The sequence below is a fragment of the Delphinus delphis genome, chromosome 1 (genome assembly GCF_949987515.2).
Source record: "Delphinus delphis chromosome 1, mDelDel1.2, whole genome shotgun sequence".
Classification (NCBI taxonomy): domain Eukaryota; kingdom Metazoa; phylum Chordata; class Mammalia; order Artiodactyla; family Delphinidae; genus Delphinus; species Delphinus delphis.
Window position 1 is genome coordinate 36,033,776 of NC_082683.1, and position 17,745 is coordinate 36,051,520.

General features: G+C 44.7%; 1 protein-coding gene across 5 annotated transcripts in view; it reads right to left on the minus strand.

Annotated features, from left to right (window-relative positions):
- Positions 1-17,745, minus strand: part of ERI3 (ERI1 exoribonuclease family member 3) — a 129,055-nt gene that overhangs the window by 109,019 nt on the left and 2,291 nt on the right. For 3 of the 5 annotated variants that reach the window (XM_060021195.1, XM_060021213.2, XM_069541024.1), the window contains 2 exons: positions 17,262-17,337; positions 5,037-5,314 (listed from right to left, as the gene is read on the minus strand). In XM_060021195.1, coding sequence (XP_059877178.1) covers positions 5,037-5,314; positions 17,262-17,337 — 354 coding nt within the window. Of the gene's footprint in view, positions 1-5,036; positions 5,480-17,261; positions 17,338-17,745 lie in introns of those variants that run through there. The other 2 variants (XM_060021216.2, XM_060021204.1) reach the window with 2 other exon arrangements.

Here is a 17,745-nt window from a genome sequence, read left to right on the forward strand (position 1 = left end):
CAATGTGTGTGTATCAGGTGGGGGGAGAGTAGGGGGTAGGGGGCTCCTGCCTCTCAGCCTTGAAGGGAGAAGGGAATCAATACAGTGTGATTTGTGGGGATCTTAACCAATTTCCTGTGAAGTTTTCCAAAATGTCTCTCTCACAAAAGACTAATGATGAGGAGCCAGCTTCAAGTCATACTGAAATCCTCCAAATGCCTCTCTTCTATTTTATCCCTTCTCCTGTCACCACCAACCCTCCCCCCACCCTGCCCTCCCAAAATAACCCGGCATCTGGACAATTTTCTATAAAAAAGAAACGCCTTTACTCATAGTTCTAACTCAAAATGCAGATGGAGATTCTTCAAGGTTTCCTTAAAAAAAAAAAAGCCCCTGTGGACAAAGACCAAACACTAGAAAACCTCAACCCCAAAGGTCATTTTTCTCCAAAGTTGTGGGCACTTAAATACAGATGAGAAGGAAAACAGTCACCGGGGCTGCTGCAGAGCAGTGAGAAAAAGGCTGTACCTCGGAGCCTGATGGAGTCTGATGGACGAACTCAGGGAGGGAGGGGAGGCGGCAGCCAGGACATGTGCTCCCAGACAGGAGCGCCGGGCCGCCCCTCCCTGGCCATCTGGACAGCTGAGGTTACTTCCTCCTCCCCGCATGCTGTGGCCTACACCTCATTTTCCTCACTTACATTTGCTTTGGTCTTTTCTGAACACTGAGGTGGTGAGAGAACTTGCCCCCAGGTTAAAGCTGCACAATTAAAGTTCCCACCAAAGCTTTCAGGCTGCTCCCTGGGCTTCGGGGTCACAGCCACCAGCATTCGATGCACACCCACACCAAAATGAGCAACATGAACTCCTGCTGCCGAGGACAAAGCAGCCACGATTCTCCGAACCAGATAAAAACCTACTTCCATATCAGGAAACAATTCCTAAAGCAAGAAAGGAACTGTATTCCTCAAATTTTGAGTCTCGAAAACATTTTAATCCACCTAAGTTAACATTTAAGTGAAAAAATATTTTCAAACGAAAAACGGTCTCATGTTCAACCAATACCTGTCATGTTAATCTGAATCAAAATGTGTAAAACAAAATGAGTGCAAATACCAGAAAGGTGAAAGCCTGTTACTGGCAAACCAACCACTCCAGTTTCAGTGAGCTGAACAGAGTACAAAAATAAACAGCAAAAATTACGACAAATGGGAAATACCAGATGTTTTACCATGTTTACAACCAATATTGTTACTCAAGTACAACAGAGCTTGCACCTGTCAGTTTGCATGGTGGCATTCCTTTTGGATAGTCCCAACAAGCTGACTCAGGGATTTCTGAATAGCAGACACAGATGAGAGAAATGAACCCCATGCCGAGCCTCCAGAGAGGCCCTGGCCCAAAACTTGTTCCTGCCTCCTATGCAACTGAGGAGTATGACACACTCCCAAAAGAATCAGAAGTGCACTGTGTTCAAGTGTTCAACTCTTGGGAGCCAGGCAGCAGGGGAGCCGGGGTGGTTCTGATTCACAGTCCAAGCACACCCCCAGGAGGCACACAGATCTTGTCCACAAAGTATCTCTGTCAAGTGGACAGCCATCAAGAGGTTCTGAGAGAGCTAGGTAGGGCTGATCTAACCTGCACACCATATTCTAGTCCTTTTACTGTCTCTTCTAGAAGTTCATTCTCATCTCAAATCTCAATCTTTCCTGCTTCCACTTATATTCTTTTTTTGTCCTTATTAAAATGAAGAGCAAGTTATTATCATACTCCTTGGAACAACTCCTTCCAAGTCTGGACAAGAAATCAGTCACTAAAACCATATTCAGTTTCTCTTCTTTCCAAGTCTTATTTTTGTGCCTCTAATAATTTTTGTTCCTCTTTTTTTATTTTTTATTGGAGTAAAATTGCTTTACAATGTTGTGTTAGTTTCTGCTGTACAATGAAGTGAATCAGCTATATGTATACCTATATCCCCTCCCTCTTGGACCTCCCTTTCCCCCTTCCCCCCCATCTAGGTCATCACAGAGCACCAAGCTGAGCTCCCTAATTTTTGTTCCTCTTATCCTGAGCTTTTCCAATTTCTCCACTGCCCTTGTTGACCAAAAGATCTAAACAATAGAGGCTATAATGAGAACCTGACCTATGAGGACCTCAGTGGAAGGACACTATCCTATCTGGGACTGACAACTTCTCCAATCCATCCTCCAACCTTTCTCTGAATCCTTTCAGGACCCTGCTACATGCAAACTTTAGGGAAGGGTTTTTTTTAAAAGAAAGTGGGGTTGGCGGGGGGAGCTTTAAGCTGCCAATAACAATAAGTCTCAAGTCACTTCTAAGCTGCCCATCCCTTTCCTGAGAGTGGTCCAGTGGGTAGTTCAACAACAGAGCTGTCTGGCCCCAAACTCACCTTCTTACCTGTTGATCACAGCATTGTAGAGGCTTAATGAAGTAGAGATGCATTACATTCATCACTTGCCCTAGATCCACTCAAATCCATCACTATGTCACAGCAAGGAGTTAGATTGATCTGACAGGATTTGCTCTTCTTCACAAACCCATATAAGTTATTACTCAGTACCCTATGCTCTTCTAGCTGTTTGCTGATTGATTATCTGACGATCAGGTCAAGTATCTTCTTTGGAATCACAGTAAACTAACGGGTCTATAATTTCCAAGATCATTCGTATTTGCCTTTTAAAGATAAGCAAGACAGCAAATGCTTCTTCCTGAGTTCTCTAAAGTAACAGCTAATGCTTTGCTAATAATGAACCAGGACAGCCAATTCCTTAAGTGCCCTTGGAATCACATCATCAGGGTTCATTGATTCTGGAGATAAACTTTAATCAGGCTCAGACCCTGGTAAAAAGCAGGAAGTCCAACCTCAGGCTAGGTCTAAAAGGCCCTGGTGCCTAAGTCTAGGAAGGAAGTTGGTGATACAAGTGATTTAAATCTGTATGCATTATATCTTCAGCATTGCAATAGATAAATAAAAAAAACAAAAAATTAAAAGCACAGTGCCCTTGACAGAGAGATGAAAGGTGATACTAACAGACCAAACCGAGACATGAATCAAGTTTCACCTTCAGTAACATTGGCAGGACCCTCTGTAGGACAAGAGAACAGAGCCACATAATTATCTCAGCTTATAATCTAACTGAAAAGTTCAGAAACAAATATACATAGGCATGTGCCAGGAAGCAGAAAGCAGGAAATGTCATCAAGAAGGTGCCAGGCAATCATGAGGCTTCAGAACAGGGATGAATCCTATGCAGTAGCAACGTGTTAGGTTTTAGACTCAGGTCCTACTAAGGCTTGCTCAGCAACTGAAATCATCAGCAAGGGAAATAATATGGCATACTGGGGTATGGCTCCCTGATTCTCAACCCAAGAGAATCTACATAACCAAAACTCCCACCCACCACCCAGGTACACCCACCACAGAATCTCCAGTAGTTTGGGGAGGTGGAGAAGACCACCCTACAGCACAGGTAGGAGCAAGAGGCTGAGAAAGAAAGTGTGGCTCAGGCTGCCCCCAAGCCGTCTTCCCTTTCACATGAAGTTCCTTCCCCTAGGAAGCTCTCCTCATCCAGCGCCTGTCTTCCCAAGCCTCAGCAGGCCTGATTCCAATCCTCCCCCAAAGGCACACCACTACTTTGAGAATAGGGAACAAACAGGAAAGGAGAAAGGGAAAGGCAAAAGGGTTGTGGTATCTGCTTTATGGAAAATAATCTACTAACCTAAAGATAGAACCCCTCCCTGGAAAAAAGAAACCAACCATGAGAAATGAACCCAGTTTACCTCTGAATGGACCTCCCTGTCTCCCAAGTGCCTGCTGCTACAATCCTCTTCTCCTCCTCTTACTACTGAAAGCTACTCCCAGACCCACATGTCTACACACCCCCAAATTACCCACCTGATAATCCAGCCCTACAGGGAAGAGTTCCAGTCCTAGAGTCAGGCATACCCAAGGCCCCACACTACAAGGCACTGCCACATCGGCCCCCAATCAGGCCCCCAAAGCAAACACCAAGCAATCCAATATCAGCTAGCACACGTGTCTCTCTGCTGCTTATCCAAGCTTCTTAGCAGCACTACCTCAAAAGGTAAAAGATCTCCGAACACAGTTGGTAACTAAGAAAAAAATGCAAGCAAAGAAATTTTCCTTTCCAACAGACCAGCAATGGTTGTTCAGGTTATCTAATGCTGTATAACAAATCATCCCAAAACTTAGTGGCTTAAAACATCAATAATCATTTATTATCTCCCACAGCTCTGATGAGCCAGGAATTCAGGAGTGGCTCGGCTGGTCAGTCTAGCTCAGGGTCTCTCCTGAGGTTGACGTCTGATGTCCACTGGGGCTGTAGTTATCTGAAGGCTTGATGGGGGTAGCAGAGTCACCTCCAAGACAGTGCCAAGAAACATGACCAGCAAGTTGGTACTGGCTTTTAGCTAAGAGCCTCAGTTCCGGTACACATGTGCCTCTCGCCAGGGCTGCTTGAATATCCTCAAAGCATGGTGGCTGGCATCTTCCATAGCAACAGATCCAAAAAAGCAAGGTGGACTGTGATGCTTTTTATGACTTAGCCTCAGAAGTCACGCAATGTCTCTTCCACTATACTCTGTTGGTTATGCAGGGCTAGTTCTCACTCATTGTAGGAGGGGGGAACTACCAAAGGTGGGAATATCAGGACGTAAGGATCGTTGGGGGCCATTTTGGAGGCTAACACAGTATTCCTTAAAAGAACATGCAGCAGTAGCAGGAGAAGGAAGGAGGGAAGGGAAAGGAGAGAGGAAGGATGGGACAGAAGGAAACATTTTGATTCCCAAAGGCTGAGACCAGAGAGAAACAGTGTGCCCAGTTCTCTACAAAGACCTCTCAGGTCTACCTTACCCTAGGATGCCTGAGTCAAGTCCTGCTTCTTAGGCAGGAACTCCAGATGAGTAGCTAAAAGCCAAGAAGACATGAGAAACTTCCTCTGGGTCCCAGAAAGCAAGTCTATCCTCCCTCCCTCCTTGCCCACCCCATCTTTGCTGAAGCAATGATGCAACAGTTACCTGAGGATGAATCTGCGGCTTGTCACACGTGGCCTCAAAGTCCAGCACTAAAAAGTAGTGATACCTCTGGGGAGGGAAGGACATCATTGCCGCCATGGATGCGCCAAAGCTGTGGGCCGCCAGCTTTCTGGTGGATATGGAGCAGAACTCCGGAACACCACAGGGAGAAAATAAGTGGGAGCCCAGCACTTTTCTTGCTCTTGAAAGTAAATATGAAGAAAATCGAGCTGCTCCAGTCTGTAAAGGTGCTAGCATTGAACATCCAGAAGCATCTAAAACTTAGGGGAGGAAAGTTTAAAAGAAAAAAAAAAGAAAGAAAGAAAAAGAAAAAAAAAAAAAGAACAGAGAGTCTGGGTTACTCCCTCCCACCGTGGCCCTGTTCCACCTAGTCTTCAGGAATATTCACAGAACATGAACCACTCCCCAGTGTTTCTGTGCCCCTTTTCTAAATCCCAGTATTCGTTACTGAAGTTCAAGACCCTTAATACTGGCCTCCACAGCATTATAACAGCTCTGAGTCTCCCAGACCATTCTCAAAACAAGATGCAGCACTGGCCTTGATCTTTAAGTGGAGCTCTAACGTTCAAAAGAGAGAGAGAAAAATTCTGTGGTCACTTCTCAGGTGGCAACAGTTAACATTAAAGCTAAGTTTCCCAAAGTAACCCGGGGTGCCCCGGTTGCACAATCAGTCCTGGGAGCTAAGTAGACTCAGACAAACAGCAGGAAATGCCCAGGACTCTCTCCTCAGCTCCATTCCCAGCCATTGTCCCTGGCTTTCTTGTCTGTATCTTGATGTCTCCACATGCCCTCCTCCCTTCTCCCAATGGGAAAGGAGCAGAGCCCATCACAGGGAACTTGCTCACCATACTCTGGTGATTCCCCAGCCCCCAGCCAGTAAGTGGCACCTGGGGGAATGAACGAAGCTTGCAGAGCACAGCTGCCAACAGCCTCGGGCCTTCCTCAGCTGCCTTTAGACTAACTCTCTACTAGAGGCCTTGAATGACTGCAGGACTTTTTTTAAATAGGGAAGAAAAAGAGAAAACCCAGATGTGGTGGTAATGGGAGCATTGCTAAAAGTCTAGTAAAGTTTTCTGAGTGTACATGTGCAAAAAAAAAAAAAAATCCAAATCACTTTTCAAGTTTTCCCTTTAAATATGCAGAATGTCTGCTCCTTAGAGGACTAACGAAATATAAAAATCAAAGCCTAAGTTTTACCCACGAATAACTCAAGCTTCCTTTAAAAAAAAAAAAGAAGCAGGAATAAAGCAGAAATTTTGTGTTTTTCCCATTTCATACCCAACACTCAAATTCCCTCAACTTTAATCCTCGAAGTCAAACAAGAAATCATGCTGCTCAATATGGAAATGGCCACAGTTTAAGCTTTCTGAAGCCCCAGTCAGACGGAGCCAAAAGCTTGCCTCTGAGAGACTGCAATGGGTACTCCCTCCCTTCTGCAGCGTGGAGGAGGCTGGCAGCCTGGGAAGTCCAGAGCACACCAGTGGCAACAAGGTCACTACCACCCGAGCGGACATGGACCATACCAAGTATCACTTCTCACCCCGGCTCTCCCGGGACTCAAGGAATGACCTACAGTAACTTGCCTGCATATTTATTAGGATACGTGCTGGTGTGGGTCCTCAATTTCCCTGTTCCTAGAGTGAAGTTCCATATGGAACAAAGACCAAGAAGTATTTTAAGTTCTTCATGATTCTAGCACAAGCGTAGTGCTTGTTTTCACCGTGGCCTACAGCCTCTCCAAAAACGCAGCCAAACTCCGCAGCCTGGGATAGACAAAGGTTGGCTTGAGTTTCATTATGGAATTCCTTGGAAAGGCAAACGGGCCAACATCCTTCTGAAAGCCGGAATGCAAAATAACTCTTCACGTCACCTACTCCTGAACGGTACTGGAAGCCTTGCTGAGATGGGAGACACCAGTCTGCTCAGATTACACGTTCTAGTTTGAATCCAAAGTCCCTCAGGGCCTTAGAACTCTTCTCTAACCTCTCAAAGTCAGGTCATGCATAAGGACTTTTGAAAGTCTTAATGTTTTCCAATGTGTATATATAGTGTATAAAGTGTTTTGAGTCAATCAGACTCCATCTGCCAAATACTACAGGCAATTAATCGTCATGATTAAGGAGGGCTTCTGGGTTTGAATCCTGGTTTTACCACTTATTTGCCATGGCACCTTGGGCAAGCTCTGTTCTTCAATTCCTCACCTGTAAAATGACAATAGCAGCTCCTGCTCCTTAAGCGAGAGTGAAATGAGAGGACATATGTAAAGCTGTAAGAGCAGGGTCTGGTACATAGGGCTCAATAAATATAAGCTGACTATTATTACTACTACTATCCTATTGGGCTATACCCACCTGGCCAAGCCTGGACCCCCATACTTTGGGCCTATAAATCCAATGCATAAGGCAACCTCAGAGAGTAACAGGTGTCTCCTGCACCCCCAGATTGCTCTAGACCCCCCCATACTACATACTATATATGCCCTATTCCCTCCCATGGACAACACACTGATGGCCAGAGGTCCTCATGCCTGCAGGCCTTGCTTTCTCATCTGATTTCACCCACATAAAAAAGCTTCTCTCTTGTAAAAAGTCTTGAGAGCAGACATTAGGAGACCAGGCTTCCACATATCAGCAGTCACTGGGTTCCATACTTCCCTTATATTTAAAAAAAAAAAAGTTCAACTCAAGTCAAGAAACAGAGGGCAGCTCTTCTCCCCTTCCTGAAAAATTCAATCTAATGGCTTTAGAGCCATTAGTTGTGGCAGAGGAAAGTAGGGTCTACATCAGTTGAAGTGGGAGGAGCAGAAGGGTCTGGGAGGGAGTATCAGAGCCCAAGTTGGGTGAGGAGGCATCCATACAGAGGCAGGAAGGTGTGATGCAGCATGCCACAGCCCTAGTGGGGTATGAAGGGCATCTGTTGGCGGAGAAGGAGCCGCAGCCTGATGTGGGGACTCCCAGGCAGGGTAAAAGAGTACCCAAGAGGGGGAAAGGGCAGTGGCAACAACGGGAGGTTAGTTACATACAGAGGGATTGACCAAAAAAGGGCATATGTTAAGGGTAATGGGACCAGGTTTCTCACTGTTAGAGGATGGAATTAAAACATGGAAAGGGAAAAACATCTGTGGTGTCAAATTGGAATTGGAGTGTGAACTCATGGTTTCTGATATATATATAATATATAAAAATAAAGCTAGGGCTTCCCTGGTGGCGCAGTGGTTAAGAATCCACCTGCCTGGGGACATGGGTTTGAGCCCTGATCCGGGAAGATTCCCACATGACACGGAGCAACTAAGCCCGTGCGTCACAAACTACTGAGCCTGCACTCTAGAGCCTGTGAGCCACAACTACTGAGCCTGCGCTCTAGAGCCTGCGAGCCACAACTACTGAGCCCGCATGCCACAAGTGCTGAGGCCTGTGTGCCTAGATCTCGTGCTCCACAAGAGAAGCCACTGTAATGAGAAGCCTGTGCACCGCAATGAAGAGTAGCCCCTGCTCGCCACAACTAGAGAAAGCCTGCATTCAGCAAGAAAGACCCAATGCAGCCAAAAATAAATATATTTTAATAAATAAAGCTAGATGTACATATGAAGATGAGTATATATCAATACACAAATATATAGACACAAGTATATATATTTTCTAGCTCTGTTTACTGAAGGGCCAGGGAGCAGCAACACTCTGATAGCAGTGTGCACATCTAGCACCTAGCCGCCTTCTAAACAACATTCTCCACTGAAAGAACTAGAGCTCTTTGGAGAACTGGCTGATTCCAGGGCTGTGGCAGAGAAAGTACAAGATGAGCCTGTTGTGCCAGAAAGCAAGGAAATGCTCAAAAGAATGCAGAAACCAGCTTGAAGGGGCTCCCACTGGCAAGTAAATAATGATATTAATGGATTATAATGCACTGAATAAAAAAGGAAACCATGAGGCCATAAAGATAAAAATAAATACATAAATAAGTAAATAAATTTTAAAAACTAAAGTTTGGTAAGGGATTTCACATAGTTTCAAAGTATCTCCCCACAGATTGCTTATTAATTATAACAGGGAATAAGTTTACAATGGAGAAGCCTGGCAGACATCATCTTAATCAAGTGAGCAAAATGAACATCATCAATAATGGGATTAATCAAAATCTTACATCACATGATAGGATGCAAGGAGAAAAACAAAGCATCATTTCTGTGATACTCCTGTTGAAGATGCATAACCTGAATCTAATCATGAGAAAATATCAGACAAACCCTGAATGAGGGACAGTCTACACAATAACCAGCCTGTAATCTTCAAAAGTATCAAGATCATGAATCTCAAGGAACGTTTAGTGAGAAAAGTCTATAGGAGATGAGAGACTTGGTAACTAAATGCAATGCACGATTCTGAACTGGATCATTTTGCTGCAAAGAACATTACTGGGACAACTGGCAAAACTTGAATGGGGTTTGAGGATTAGATGGAGGTAACATATGAATGTTAATTTTGATGGTCGTGTTATGGTTAGGTAGGAAAATGTCCTTGCACATAGGAAATGCACGCAAAGTATTTAGGGTGATGGGGTGTTAGGTCGGCAACTTAACTCACAAATGGTTCAGGAAAAAAATTCTTTGTACCCTACTTCCAACTTTTATGTAAATTTGGCCTATTTCAAACTTAAAAAAAAAAATTTTTTTTTAACCACATGCAATGTTGTTTAAAAAAAAAAAGAAACAGAGAACAGTATGTGAGGGAGCCATCTCCCCGTACTGCCACAGAGGGTAGGCTGCACACTCTCCTCTGGCAGCCCTCAAAGCACGGAGTCTCCATCCTAAGTGCCCCTGCCCAGTGCCCCCTCACTGGGCATCCCTGCCACCTCTAGAGCCTGCTCGGGAAATATCCCTGCACTCCTTGCAGAGGCGCTCCACTTGCCTGTCTACCCTCTGACATCTTAGAGATTGCCCCTTTCTATTGATGTCTTTATATTTTAGTCACAAGTTTGCAGAATATAAGTCTACACGTTATATCATCAGCCAGGACTTTGAGAATCTAGTTGAGGGGCAGAACTCAAAAGGAACAGTTTATGATTCTGTGTATATCTATCTCCTCACCAGCTTTCACCAGAGATGAAGATTTACACACATTTATTCTGACACCCATTTCCTTCTCCTAGCAAATTAAAGGTAGTAAGTAGCCTATGGCAAAGAGGAAAACGAATGATTCTCTCCTCAAAATAAAGGGACCAGTCCCCCAGTGAGGCAGGGGAGGGGAAAACAGGGATTGCCACAGGGCCAGCGCGATTTGGAGGAGCAGGCCTGCACCACAGCCCCTGGAGGATGTGCAGAGTATTTACACAACAGACACAATGGCTCCTCTGCAGCCATTACTGTCGGTCAGGTAAATAACGCATGTGCCAAAACACACATTTAATGAGGGAAATAATATGCCTTTATAAAAAGCCTCAATTTCTATTTACCTGAGAGACCAGGGAAGCACCAAATCACCAGATTAGTGGAACCACAGAGGAGTCATTCTGGCGTCTTGGGTAAATAGACATTTTATAGCCTTCCATTACTGGAGGGGGGAAGGAAGGGCGAAGGGAGGGGGCCATCCTTTAATATCCACATACAGGCCAGGGGAGCCTGGGGGAGAGAAAAGAAGAGAAGCCCATCATGAAATATGGGGTCCTCTCCCACCCCATCTCCCCATCCACATATACTTGGGATCTCTGGGAAGGGTATGGGTTTATACCATCCCTGGGTTCAATCCACTCCATAAAAAGCCAGACTGGGGAGTTCCCTGGAGGTCCAGTGGTTCGGACTCGGTGCTTTCACTGCCGCGGGCCTGGGTTCAATCCCTGGTCAGGGAACTAAGATCCTGCAAGCCTCCTTGTGCGGCCAAAAAAAAACCAAAAAACAAACCAAAAAAAGCCAGACTGGGAGGCAGGGTTGCATTCCAGAGAAACTTCAAGGCACTGAGGCAGGTTCTGGGTCCAGACTAGAAGCACATGGGACAGCCACAGAGTACCCAGTTCCCAGTCTTGGGGAAGTTCCTGTTCCAATCTGACCTGCAGTAGCACAAGTGCTCAGACACCTAAGCCACAGAGGCATCCACAGAGAACACGGTAACACCTGTCTGCAACTCGTTCAGTCACAGGCCCTGTCTCAGGTGGCTAAAAATAACCTGGGAAAAATATAAATAAACTGCATGCCTTCAAAAGTCATAATTTGCAATCTAATGAATGCATTCTTAACTGCCAGAGCACTTTCTGTGAAAATCATAGACTGTCAAAGGTGAAAGAAAGCCTAAGGGAAGACACAGTCCAGCAAGCCAGGGAAAATGAGCCCTAGGAAGAGAAAAGGACAGTCCAAGGTTCACAGAGCAAGTAAGGGTAAGAAGAGAACCCACGGCTCCTGACCCCCAGTTCAGAGCCTCCAGCCACTGCCCTGACACAAGGAGCAGACACCAGCATTTGTCCCCCAAGCTTTTCTGTAGCCTCACAAGTGGAGGCCAGGGGCCTGAGGGCTCAGCCTAAGGCAGAACAAAGCTTGACACCCCTACAAAAGCTTAGAACCTCTACACGACTTCCTGATGGCCCCAAAGTGGAATGCAAGCAAGTACTCTAAAGCTGGGTCCTCACCTCAACAAAACACTCTCCTCCTCTCTACAACCCATCAACCCCTAGACCTGTAGCTTCAGCTGCTTCTGCTCCAAGACAGGGCTAGGGGGAACTTGTCCAACATCAGAAGCAGCTGCTAATCCCAAACTATCAGAAGAACTGAAGTCACTAAAGACCTACAGGAATACCAAATTCTGATGGCAACATCACAGGCCATAGGAGCCTCGCTCTCCCCTTCAATTAGCCTGTCTCAGCAACTCAAGGCAGCACAGAAAAAGAAGTACCTGTTTGTGATTTGCCTGCTGTTTACTAACCCATCAGCCACATTCAGTAGCTTGGGCAAAGTCCTTCAAGGGGCCAAGGATGGGAAACATCTCTTTGCAAAGACCTGCACGTCAGTTGTGACCCCACACACGAGAGGGAGCAAAGGCTAGTTTCCCAACACATAGTAAATAGGATAGAAATGGAGGAAGGGCAGTGTATGGTAATGGTACTCTCATCCCTGTAAGCTCCTCCCACACTTGTAGACAGCATCTGACCCCAGAGGGGAGGTACGCAGAACCTGCTATATCCCTGCTTCCAAAATGGAGAACTGGAGCAGAAACAAGGAGTCATACAGCTAGTTGTTAAAATGCCGTATTAGACAAGCACAGGTTCAAATCCTGCCTCCACCACATGCTCTTTGTAATAATAGCTGTAACAAAAATACCTATCTCTTAGGGGTTCGGTTAGACCATACAATATGTACAAAGTGCTTTGCACAATAGTAAGTTCTCAGCAAAAGGGAGCTATTGCTAATACATGAGAAAGAGGAAAGTGAAACACTATTTTGTGAAAATCTACTACAAGCCAGGCACTGTAGTCGTGACTTACATATTTCATCTCATTTAAGCCTCCCAACCATCAAGCAAAATAGGTAACAGTATTCCCATTTTACACATGAGAACACTAAGGCTCAGAGGCACTCAGCTCTTCAGGGCCCTGTTCTCCTCTCCCACATTTAAGGGCCCACTTTCTCCACTTGGCTGATTCTCCCATCAGCCATAGGGCTAACAATGCATATCAACTTTAGTTTTTCTTTTGAGCTAAGGTATGACTTTAACTAAAAGGAACTCAACCATAGCAATAATTAAGTCTGTCCAAATCACTCAAATTTGTTTCTAATAAGAAAAACAAATTGCAGCCTGGGTACAAAAGTGGAAACAGGGGTACTTCCCTGGTGGCGCAGTGGTTAAGACTCTGCACTCCCAATGCAGGGGGCCCAAGATCCATCCCTGGTCAGGGAACTAGATCCCACATGCATGCTGCAACTAAGAGTTCGCATGCCACAACTAAGGAGCCTGCATGCAGCAACTAAGGAGCCCATATGCCACAACTAAGAAGCCGGCGAGCCACAACTAAGGAGCCTGCGAGCCACAACTAAGACCCGGCACAACCAAATAAATAAACAAATATTTTTTAAAGAAAGCGGAAACAGGAAGCGGTGTCTTGGATTAAAGCAACTGCAGCACAAGGAACTCAAAGCCTCTTCCCAAACCCAGTTCCAGGGAAGCAAATCTTCCCGTCTCACAAAGCAGAGAAACTGGCAGGAAGCAGGATGACAACCAGCTCTTGCTCAGGCCCCTAAATGTGATGTTTCCTTTTACAAATCTGTGCCTTGGCAAATGCTGCTCCCTCTGTTTTGAAATGTACTTCCATTTTCACCAGGCAAACTATTGTTCCTTCTTCAAAATCCAGCTCAAATCTTCCCCTTTTAGTAGCTTTCTCTGACACCTCATCAGAAAGTTAATTGCTTAAGTGATCCAGTAGCACAGTTTAACTTTTATCTCACTATATTGTAAAATTTTAGTTATCTGTTTCTCCTCTTAGCAGTAATTTTCAGCAAGTCAGGTGAGAAGGATGGAAGATAGCAGGTGTAGGGGTGTATGTGTGTGTAAAAAGGCATATTTGAAGAGATCATTTCTTTTTTTCTTTGGCCGTGCAGCATGCAGGACCTTAGTTCCCCAACCAGGGATCAAACCCATGCCCTCTGCAGTGGACACAGGGAGCCTCAACCACTGGACCGCCAGGGAAGTCCCTGAAGAGATCATTTCTTGCACTTGTTTTTTGTCAGACCCTTGAATCCAGTTTAAAATTTCAAGCAGCATTAAAGAAAAGTATAAGATTAGCTTTTCCCATCTAAGGAGTGTATGAGTTTAAAAAGTCTGAGGAACACTGAGCTAAACATAGATCCTTAAGGGCAAGGACCACATTTTATTCATTTCTGTATCCCCAGCACAGGGCCAGGCACAAAGTGAGTGTGAGGCGATGTCTGCTGAATGGATTATGATGTCAACTGCTCTGGAATCAGAACACGGCAGAACAGAGCAGGGCCTAAGAATCAGGAAAAGCTTCTTTTCTTTCTCTCTCTCTCCTTCTTCCTAGCCCCCTCCCCCCCATTCTGTCCTCCCCAGTTAGAGACAGAGAGTGAGCGAGCATTGCCTTGGTGCCAGAATACTATTAAAAGGATTAATTTAGGGACCGGTGTTTGGACTGTCACATCCAATCACTACCCACAGATCTACAGCTTCCCAAATCAGGCTCATGCAAAGAGGAATCAATTGCAAGGACACAGAGGGTCTGAACAGGCATACTAATGGCTTCCTGAGGTGCCAGCGGCCAGCTCTGACACTCCCATAAATTATCCGCCTTTTGATTTTACCTGTAGCTGTGGGGCACAAGGCACAATTTTGAACATATCAAAGCAATCTCTCGTCACCCAAGGCTCCCCCAAGAATGGACCCAAAGGAGGATGGACTAAAAACAATGACCCAAAGGGAATCTGCTTCCCAGCAGGCCTGTTCCTAGCAGTCATCAATTAAAACCCAACAGGACCAGGTGGATAAAGGGACCCAGATCAACACTAGGAGATATGGATAAGACATGCATTAGATTGCAGTTCTGCAATGACTATATATCTCTCACTCAAAAGAAGAGAGATCACAGCAATAAACTCACACAATTTCATCTGGGGGCAACTCTGCACCAGCTCTAACAGTACCTCGCAGCATGACCTCGGACAACACACTTAACCTTCCTGGGCCTCAGTTTCCTCACATGCGTAGCAGGGACAATAATGCTGACCACCTGACCCGCTTCCCAGAGTGGTGATGAAAAGTAATAAAAAGCATTCAAGAGGCACTTTACAAAGCTACAAGGGTGGCAACATTAATAAACGACCCCAACAGACCAGGAAAATGACTGGCCACACTTCAGTGAATTTCTTTCGGGTAGCTGCTCACTCAGTTCACTTCACTGATGGTGCTGGGGCTAAGGTCCACCCTGAAGAAAGTTCTGGAATTCCGAATGGGACTCCTGCTGGCTGAAGATTTTCCATTATGAAGAGCAGCATCTTGCTTTAGTTATAATTTCCTCCTGTTTGCTGGCTGCCTCTGCCAGGGGCTAGGTTTCTATTACATGGCCACAATGACAACTGGGAGCACCCCAAATGTACTAAGTCAAAGGCCAAGTCACCCAACTGCTACCTGCTTTTTAAAAAATTGTGTAAAATATTGTTAATAACAAAAGTTAAGGACACCTTGCTAAGAGTTTTACATCTCATTAAATCCTTTAACCAACATATTAAGTTCCATTTTACAGATAGAAAAGCTAAACTCAGAGAGGTAAGTCATTTGCCCAAGGTCACATAAGCACTGTTATCAGAAACCTCTAGCAATGCACACCGGAGCTTGCAGGTAGAGGAAGACAATTCATCAGACACTCAACAAATAGTTTATTTGATCCCTGTACCTGACACATACCATCATACTCAACTAGGAGACACTCTCAAAACCAGAAAAAGATCATCAGTTTCTTAGAAGCAAGAAAAGAAGAAGACTAAGTAGGACATATAGAGAATGAGGCAATTCCCTGGGAAGCTTAGGAAAATGGGTCCCCCTCCGTGTGTACAGTTCAAGAAATTCAAAGCAACTAACATTAAGCTATGAGACCAAAGACCAAAATCTCTCCCCGGCTACATTTATTCACTACTACTTTCAACAGAAATGCGTTCCCCCAAACTTCTCATTCATTCCACACCAATCTGTCCTTCCCACATCTTTTCTAATCTGTGAAATAGGAGCTGGTATCGTCAACAATTTCTCTGGTAGACATCCTTTAAGCTCAAGTAGATGGCCAGGAAATTAGCAAAGAGAACCAGTATACACAAAGATGCAAAGATTCAGGTATACTCAATTTTCAACTGTCAAAACACTGCCTCAAAGGTGAAAATGTTACCCATGTAACTGCCACAGCCTCCTTACTGGTCTCTCTGCCTCAGGTACTATCCCCTTCAATCCATTCTTAACACTGAACATTAAAATTAAAGCAAACTTTCTAAAACACACATCTAGTATCAGTCCACTTCTTAAAACCTTTCAATGGCTTCTCACGGCTTTTATGATGGTCTGATCCAGTGGTTGGTCCACAGGCCAAATCCAGCTGCCACCTGTTTTTATAAAGTTTACTGGAACACAGCCATGCTCACTCATTTTCCTACTATGGCTGCTTTTGTGCTATAGCAGCAGAGTAAACAGTTGTGACACAAACCCATAAAGACTAAATATTTACTATCTGACCCTTTACAGTAAAAGTTTGCTGACCTAGTCTAATCTTTTTTTCTACCCACCATTTAATCCTAAGAGCTTATAAGGCCCTGGCTTCTGCTTACCTTTCCTCCTTAATTTCTCACTGTATTCTCCTGTCTCCTGCCCACTGAGTACTGTATGTTTCAATCACACTGACCTTCAGTTTCTCAAACTCAACAAAGCTCTGACCTTCACACTTGTTTCTTCACATCTTCGTCTAATTCTAGCTGAGTAGGTTACTTCCTCTGAAAAGCCTTCCCTGAACCCACCAGTCTGGGCTGGAGATCCTTCTAAGTACTCTCAAGCACATATACTTACCTCGTTACAGCACTCTCAGAGGTCTTGTGACTGCTTCAATACTATCTGTCTCGCCCATGAACTTGTAAGCTCTTTGGTGTCAGGGACAGCAGCTGTCTTGTTCACCACCACAATCCCACCACCAAGCAAAATGCCTGGACCTCAGTTATTCAACAAACAGCCTCTGACATCCTGGATATCAATCATCAGAGTCTACCTTTTTAGCCAGCCCCGATCCTCGTAAAACGGAGACAGACTGGGATTAACCATCCACCCAAAGGTGACCCACAACCCAAATTTGATAAATGCATGTGACCAAGATCCCAAAGGCCTTGGTCAAATGCATTTATCAGAAGCCAAATAAATGTGATCCTTCCTATTGTCTTAAGATGTGTATTTCTCAGGATAAAGGATTATTCCGGTTCTATTCAACCTTCCTGAACTTCAAGTAGGTGCTCATGTAATGCCCACTGAGGAATCATGGCAGAACTTGAAAGTATGGATATCCCACCTTCAACTCTCACCACTTTATAGACTTTGGGTAAGTTTCAGTAGTTTTTTAGCATATGGTATCTTGTCAGGAAAAGCTACAGAAAAGTACAGTCTGCACCAGTCCCCACTCCCCACCCTCCAAGCCCAAATACTCATAAGGAAGAAGTCAAGCCAAACCTTGACCATGCAACAGGATTCTCACCTCTCCTTACTTCGAAGATGCCAAGACTGGCCGCTGGGGATGCTGAAGGTTCTGTGAGAGCTGGAAAGCCCCAATGCTGTGGATAAATACAGATCTCTGCAACAACTCTATTTCAATACTGTTTGAAACAACTTAAAGATCACACTATACTTCAAACTCCTAAACTCAAACTACTTTGGGATAACAGTTATCTATGTGAAAGCACAGTGCCAGGACAGGGCTTTCAGAAGCTACTAGTACTACAGGTGACCTTTGAACAACACAGATTTGAACTGCGCAGGTCCACTTCTTATGTGCAGATGTTTCTCAATAAATAAATATATTGGGAGATTTTTTTTGGAGATTTGTGACAATTTGAAAAAGCCCGCAGATAAACCACATAGCCTAGAAATACCAAAAGAATTAAGAAAAAGTTAGGATGTCATGAATGCATTAAATATAAGTAGATATACACATAACATACAAAATATGTGTTAATCAACTG